This window comes from Petaurus breviceps, unplaced genomic scaffold, assembly GCF_028583685.1.
Source record: "Petaurus breviceps papuanus isolate PSGF00001 unplaced genomic scaffold, PetGlider_PUasm1.0 185, whole genome shotgun sequence".
In the NCBI taxonomy this organism is placed as follows: Eukaryota; Metazoa; Chordata; class Mammalia; order Diprotodontia; family Petauridae; genus Petaurus; species Petaurus breviceps.
In genome coordinates this window covers 36997022-37004704 of record NW_027185797.1, presented here as the reverse complement: position 1 = coordinate 37004704, position 7683 = coordinate 36997022, and the positions used below count along the sequence as shown (strand labels likewise).

At 45.1% G+C, this 7683-nt stretch overlaps 1 protein-coding gene across 1 annotated transcript in view; it reads left to right on the top strand.

Annotated features, from left to right (window-relative positions):
- LOC138161838 (kallikrein-7-like) overlaps window positions 1-7019 on the top strand; it is a 9503-nt gene extending 2484 nt beyond the window's left edge. The window contains exons 3-5 of the mRNA XM_069088822.1: window positions 560-813; window positions 1992-2128; window positions 6753-7019. Of these exons, the coding sequence (XP_068944923.1) occupies window positions 560-813; window positions 1992-2128; window positions 6753-6902 (541 nt within the window). The 3' untranslated portion in view covers window positions 6903-7019. The remainder of the gene's footprint in view (window positions 1-559; window positions 814-1991; window positions 2129-6752) is intronic.
- Window positions 7020-7683: the final 664 nt, after the last annotated feature.

Sequence of the window (7683 nt, the reverse complement as noted above, 5' to 3'; positions counted from 1 at the left end):
ACAAGAAGCATCTGAGAAGTGGTCCATGACACACAAAAAAGTTTTGCTTCAGACCAACCCTTCCTTTTATAGAGGTAGATGTTAGACCCCCCCACTCCCCTCCCCTGAGAAATGAAATGATTTGTCCAGCGTCTTTTGTTGTTCAGCCCTGTGTGACTCTGTGATCCCATTTGGGGTTTTCTTGGCAAAGATACTGGTGTGGCTTGCCATTTCCTTCTCCAGCTCATTTTACAGATGAGGAAACTAAGGCAAATGGAGTAAAGTGACTTGTCCAGGGTCACATAGCTAGAAAGTGTCTGAGCTTAGATTTGAACTCAGGAAGGTGAATCTTTTTGATTCCAAGACCAGGGCTCTAGGTATGATGGCGCCACCTAGCTGCCCCTGTCCAAGGTCACCCAACTAGAAACTGACAGGGTTAGAAAATCCAACCCAAGTCTCCTGTATGTTGCTGTTTTTGTCTGTTTCTGATGGTCTCCCTCCTCTCTCTCTCTATCCCTGCGAATCTCTGCCTATTGCTTTCAGGCTCAATGCATTCCTAACAGTCTCTTTGACTCCCCAGTTCCTACAATGTGCACCTGGGCAAACACCGTCTGACGCAGAATGAGAGGGGCTCCCAAGTGATCCGGGCCACCAGGTCATACCGGCACCCTCAGTACTCCACCACCACCCACGTCAATGACCTCATGCTGATAAAGCTACCGAGAGCAGCCAGACTGGGGCCCAACATCCGGCCTATCACCCTGCCCTCTAGGTGTGCCTCACCTGGTACCTCGTGTACTGTCTCTGGCTGGGGCACCACTACCAGCCCAGACTGTAAGTCTGCCCCCTGAGTATCCTGCTGTCCACCCCCATGGACCCAAGGGCCTAAGCTCTCTGCTCTTAGAGACACAGGCATCCTTCAGCCCCCAGGAACCGAGATAGCCCAAGATCCAATGTTCATACCAGCCTTTAGGGAACCTCAGAATTCACCAGTCCCAGTTCCCAGGGATCCAGGTATCTAACATATGTCTAACCCAACAAGTCATTAGAGACCCTCAGGCATATCACAGAATCAAAACGTCCAAGGATTTGAGCATTCACAGGGGCCTAATTGGCCACATAGCCCAACAGATATGTGAACAGTATCTCACTTATAGTCTCAAGATGAAAGATTTAGACCTGGAAGAAAGGTCAGAGGTCATCCCAACCTCTTCCTTTTTAACCCCAGTCTCAAGACTCCTGGGACCCAAGCATCCAGGTCCCTCCTAAAAACCACTTAGTTATCCACTCTCACCTTCCTCTAGTTCCCAGAAGCCCAGGAATGTGGTCCATCACCAGCTGCCTAGTTTTCTATACCCCCTCACTTGGGGACCAAGTTATCCAATTGTTCAATCCTCAATCACACTCTGCCAAGAGCTAGGGAAAAAAAAATCCCATTAGCCCCTTGTGTGCTGGGAATCCAGGCATCTCACTCCTGCTTTGCAAGCACCCAAGAATCTGACCCCCATATCTGCTTAAGCCCTGGGAGTTCAGACTTCCAGTCCTGAGATATCACATTTTTCAGGAATTTAGGCCTCCTGCCCTCAGCCCAACTTTCCCCCTACAGAACCATACATGTGAGATTCTATCTATCTGTCCCCTGCCCTCTGGCACCTGAGCCTTTAGCTCCTCAAGCCTATTCTCCTGGAAGCAGACAGGCATTCAGGGCCATCAGAGCCTGTTTCCTGGATAGCCAGGCACCTGTGCTTTATATCCATCTACCTCTGACTCTCAAGGATCAAATCTGAACCTTTGCTCCCTGAACACCCATTCTCTTGGGAACCCATACTTTCTAATTCTGCACTGTCTATCCCTTAGGGATAGTAAAGTCTATCCTCACTGTTATCTGCATTAGAGACCTAGGTATTAAGCATCCCCAGCCCCTGACAACTCCCCTTCACCCTTGAGGCTTCATGCATCATTATTTCTGCTGGATGACTGAGGATCTTACCCCTCTCCCCACCCCACAACAGCTACATATCCAGATACTCTCCAGTGTACAAATGTGAGCCTCATCTCTACTACGGACTGTAGAAGGGTATACAAGGATCTATTGAAAGAATCCATGCTGTGTGCTGGCATCCCGGGCTCTAAAACCAATGCATGCAATGTAAGTCTCCATATCATTCTGTCTCTCCTCCTTCCCCCTCTCCTTCCCTCTTTTTCTTCTTTCTCCTCCCCCTCTTTCTTTTTTTTCTCTCTTTTCTTACTCTTTCTCCCTCCTGTTCTCTCTCTCTCTGTCTGTCTCTTTCTCTCTGTCTGTCTGTCTATCTGTCTGTCTGTCTGTCTGTCTGTCTGTCTCTCTCTCTCTCTCCTCCCCCTCCATGGAGGGCCACAGAGATCTATTCTTGGCTTTCTGATGTTTCATACTTATAGGTAGCTATGTGGCACAGTACATAGAATACTAGATCTACAGTCAGAAAGACCTGAGTTCAAATCCAGACTAGCTGTGTGAGCTGACAGGGGCAATTTTCTTCACCTTTACCTGCCTCAGCTTCCTCCTGTGTAAAATGGGGATAATAATGTACCTACTACCCAGGGTTGTTGTGAGACTTACAAGAGATAATTAGCACTGTCTCTAAATGCTAGCTTTTATTGTCAGTAACTTGGATGAGACCATAGATGGCAGGCTAATGGTGGTACTTTCAGATGATAAGAGATGGGAGGAGTAGCTATCATGATGGATGACAGAGTATGGAAAGATTGGAGAGGCTAGAACATAGGGCCAAATCTATCCAAATGACATCTGAAAGGGATGAATGAATTTGGCTTCAAAAAGTCAGTTTCCCAAATATGAGATGGGAAAGCATTATGGGAGAGTGATTCATGTGGCCCAAATTGGGGTGTTAGGGAACTGAGACCTCAGTGTGGGCCACAAGTGTGGCCAAAATACTTAGGCTGCATGAACAAAAGGGAAAGGTCAAGAATGAGGGACTAGTTAGTGTCTCAGTAATCTACTCTGGCCAAATGGCATATGGAGCACTGTGTTCAGTTTCTGGGAATATCATATGAAGAAGGATGGTAAGAAGCTGGAGATGTGGCCTAGATGGTATAGCTAGGTATATCTAGTCCTGGTGGAATGACTGATCTAAAGTGTTTTTCTTACTGGCATGAGGTCAGCTTGGAAGGAGATCTTTAAGGGATTTCCCCAAGCATCTGCCATGGACCCAGTGCCATTAAACTTTTTTATTTTATTTATTTATTTTAAAGCAATTGGGGTTGAGTAACTTGCTCAAGGTTACACGGCCAGTTATTTCTGGGTGGGTGCTAAGTGTCTGAGCCCAGATTCGATCCCCAGGTCTTCCCGACACTGGGGCCGATGCTCTTACTTGCTGTGCTACCTGGCCACCCTAAACTTTTATTTTTTAATCAGTGATTTGGAAAAGGGCATGCTTGTCAAATGTATGGATGATAGGAAGATTGAAGGGGGTGCTTAAGATATTGAGTGAAAGAGTCAGGGTCCAGACTGGATCAACATACCGGAACAATAGCCTTAATTGATTTAGATGAATGTATACCAGGAATAAAGAAAAAGTATGATATTTGGGTTTTTAAAAAATCACCGTTAAATACAAAGAGTGAGAATGCACATCTGGGGAAGAAATACAGGGGTCTGAGTTGACCACAAACTCAACATGTACAAGTTGTGCACAGGGCATTCCTAAAAGCCAGTGCTTCTCTAGGCTTTATGAAGAAAGGCATGGTGTTCAGACCAAGGTTGGTAATCATTCAGCTATACTCTTCTCTGGTCAAACCACATCTGGAGCCCTCTGCATATCCCATTCCAGGAAAGACAAGTGTGTCTAGTAATAGATAAGTGTGGGTTAGGGGAGAGTAATGAGACTGACAAGAGAATTAAATAATATGTCATTGAAGATCAGTTGAAAGATTTGGGAAAGTTAATCCCTGAAAAGAATAGATTGGTCTTCCAGAATCTGGAAGAATGAATCAGGATTAGGTTTCTACTTGGCTTCCGAGGGCAAAGCCAGAAGTCAGGGCAGTAAGGCTAGACAGGAAGATTTAGTCCTAGCTTTTTATAGCTCCCTTGTCACACAACTGGTATATATTGAGTTTGTAGTCAACTTCGACTCCTGGACTTTTCCCCCCAGATGTACATTTGCACCCTTTGTGTTTAAGGACCCTGGCAAACATCTTGCCAGTAATGATTAAGAGAGAGAGCCCACTGTGATTGTCTCAGGACAGTCTATTTCCTTTACCTTGATAGAGATGGACAATGAGGCATCCCTAAACTCCTGGGGGAGAACCTCCTCTTACCATATAACCTGGAAAATTTCAGTCAGCTTTTGTGTGAGCAGTGGACCCGCTACCTTGTAAATGTCAGCTGTAATAGAATCAGCACCAGGCGCTTTGCCACATGAAAGGAGCCTAACGGCATTCAAAAGCTCTTCTCCAATTGGAGCTTCAGCTAGGGAGGGATGCACTTCAACCTGAGCTGATTAAAAAGCAACAATAACAGCAACTACTTTTCATTTATCACTGGGAAAGAAGTTATTTAACAATTAGAGCTATGCAAAATGGAATGGATCCCCTTATAAGAGATTCAATTTTCCATCACTGGATCCACATATAATCCATATATTAGAGGTCGTTATGTGCTAGGGTGGAGGTTGGGCCAGATTACCTTCTAGGTCCTTTACCATGATGCATTATGTACATGATGATGGATTAGGGACACAATGAGAGATGAGATCCTGTTTCCTGGGGGCTTATAGTATACTGAGGGTCAGATGCCAAGCATCTATCTTGGTGGAGAGTATAGCCTAGAATGGGGCTATTATGGTCAAAAGTAGGGAGTCTGGAGAACAAAGGGAATCTTTGGGATTGACAGAGGGGGGCAAAATAAAATATTTGACTGGAAGGCAAAATAATAATTTCCAGTATTTACAGAGTACTGTGAGGTTTCCAAATATAATTTCCAAATATAATTTCATTTGATCCTCACAACAATCCTGGAAAGGAGTGCTATTATTATCCCCATTTTACTGTTGAGGTAACTGAGACAGAAAGAAGTTAAGTGACTTGCCCAAGGTCACATGGCCAGTAAGTGTCTGAGGCCAGATTTGAATTTAGGTCTTCCTGACTCCAGGTCCAGCACTCTACCCACTTTGCCGTCTAGCTGCCTCTAGATAGCATATGTGAAAGAGGTTGTGTGAGATAAGTCTCAGCAGGTAGATTAGTGCTAGATCATAGAAAGCTTTAAGTACCCCAATTAAGAGATTAAAAATTCATTCACTAGAGAATGAGGAGCTATTGAAGATTCTTGAGGAGGGGAGTGCCATGGTCAGAATGGTACTATTGGAAAAATTTAAATCACAGGCAGTGATTTAGAATGGAGATGTCCCAGACACTTTTAACACTCCAGAGTTGGTCCTGAAACTGATGAAAATTTAATTGGGAAATATTGACCAAAATGAATTAAAATAATGTTAATATAATGTTAATATGTGGCTCTCTAATGTTAAGATAATGTTAATATGTGGCTCTCTAAGTCAATATGTGACTCCACAGGGGTCCTATATTGGTAGTCCGCATTTCTGTTTGAGTTGGACATCACTGGTTTGGTGGATGCATTGGGGAGGGGAGGTTACTACAAGATGGAAACCAGTGAACAGGTAATAGTCCTGGCAGGAAGGAATTGGGGCTTGAACTAGGGTGATGGCAGTAAGGATGGAGAGAAGGTGTGGAGTAGGTAATGACAACAGGATTGTTTGGAGGTGGGGGCTGAGGGACCTTGAAGATGCAAAGTCAGAGATAACTCCCAGGCTACAAACCTGTATGTGAAATCTGTCTGTCCAGTGATTTGCTATTATTATTCAAAGCTGGAAGTACACTTGGGGATTATCTAGTCCTCCATTTTATAGGGAAGCTGACTGAGGGGAAAGGACTTGTCCAAGGTCACTAGCCAGTCTGTGACAGGACACAGGCTAGAAATAAAGTCTTTTGTTGCACAAAAGTAGTGTGCCTACTATTTCCCCATCCTATGCCTGCCCAAGACAGAAGGGGAGGGTTTTAGGAGGATCAATGGTGAGGCAGCCTGATGTACTGGGTGTTGGACTTGGAGGCAGAGACTCTTGTTCACATCCCATCTCTGGGACTTTCTAGCTGCATGACCCTAGGCAAGTCATTTAAACATTCTGTGCCTCAGTTATACTTATAAACTTATAAACAAGGGATTTGGATGAGATGACCTCAAAAGCTCCTTCTAGCTTTAAATATGTGATGATCTCATGATGGGGGAATGAGATAAACTGACCTCCTCATTTCTCAAGTCAGTGTCTCCTTTAAGTATTCTCTTCACCAGATAAGGCAATGAGAGGGGAAGCCCTTGTCCACTACCAGAGATTGGGTCCCAAGGAGCTATGTATAATATATCTGGGGAGGGTCAATGCCCATGGCTGATTCCCCAGACCATGCCCTGCATGGCCCTTGGGACAATGGCCTCTTTCTTTTTTTTCTTTTTGGAGGGCAATTGGGGTTAAGTAACTTGCCCAAGGTCACACAGTTAGATTTTTGTATGTGTGTGTGTTAAATTAAGTCTGTGCCACCTAGCCGCCCCCCTCTCTTGATGGTAAAGACAGAGGAACTTGATTGAGCAGTACCAGGCACTAGGCTCTTGGAACTGGGATTTGGGATCCCAGGGTCCACTGAAGACCAGAAGACATTTTCTATGATGCTTAGGGTGGACTCTTCTCTCTCTCTCTCTCTCTTCCCAGGGTGATTCTGGAGGCCCCTTGGTGTGTGGTGGAGTATTGCAGGGCCTGGTGTCATGGGGAACCTTCCCTTGCGGCCAGCCCAATGACCCTGGTGTCTACACTGAAGTTTGCAAATTTATTCCTTGGATCCGGAGAACCATGAGAAGTTGAGTGTGTGTGTGTGTGTGTGTGTGTGTGTGTGTGTGTGTGTGTGTGTGTATGTGTGTGTGTGTTGGTGGGGAGAAGTGTACCCAGGGGCAGAACTCCCAATAAATGTGATATCCACAACCCTGTCTGTTTTTACATACACATCTTATGCCTTTGCCTTGATAAAGAAGACATCCTGAAGTTTGGAGCTGAGATAAAGATGAAGGACAGGAAGGCTGGGGACCAGAAACCTCAAAGGGGAAAGACTGCTGCTCTTCCGATGGGGGGGGGGGGGGGGGGGGAGGGATAGGAGGATGCAGGGAAAGAGGTGTCAATCCCTGGGAAACATTCCTGGGACTCCAGGTAGAGAACATTATTGACCTACAATGGGTGACCTAGGTGCTGACCAGGGTCCTAGAAAGAGAAGCCATGAAGTCTCGGCTCCCAAATGCTTCCAGAGGCTTTTTGGGGCCCTGCCAAAAGTCAAATGCTCTGTTTTTCTACACCTTGGATATCTATTTATTCTCATTTTAGGAAAGTAAAATTTTGAAATCTTTTGGTTTTACAACATCTAAAACTTCCCCCATGTCTCTTCTCCATGTCCCTCTCAGAGACCCATCCTATATAACAGAATTCTTTAAAGGAAAAAAAGAAAAGAATAAGAACAGAAATCAGCCCAACGATGCACACAAACATCTAACAACATATACAATGTCCCACATCTGAGGTCCTTTGCAAAGTGGTGTGGGGGAGGTGGGTTCTCATATCTCAGGGGCTATAACTTAAACATTTCTAGTCCACATTT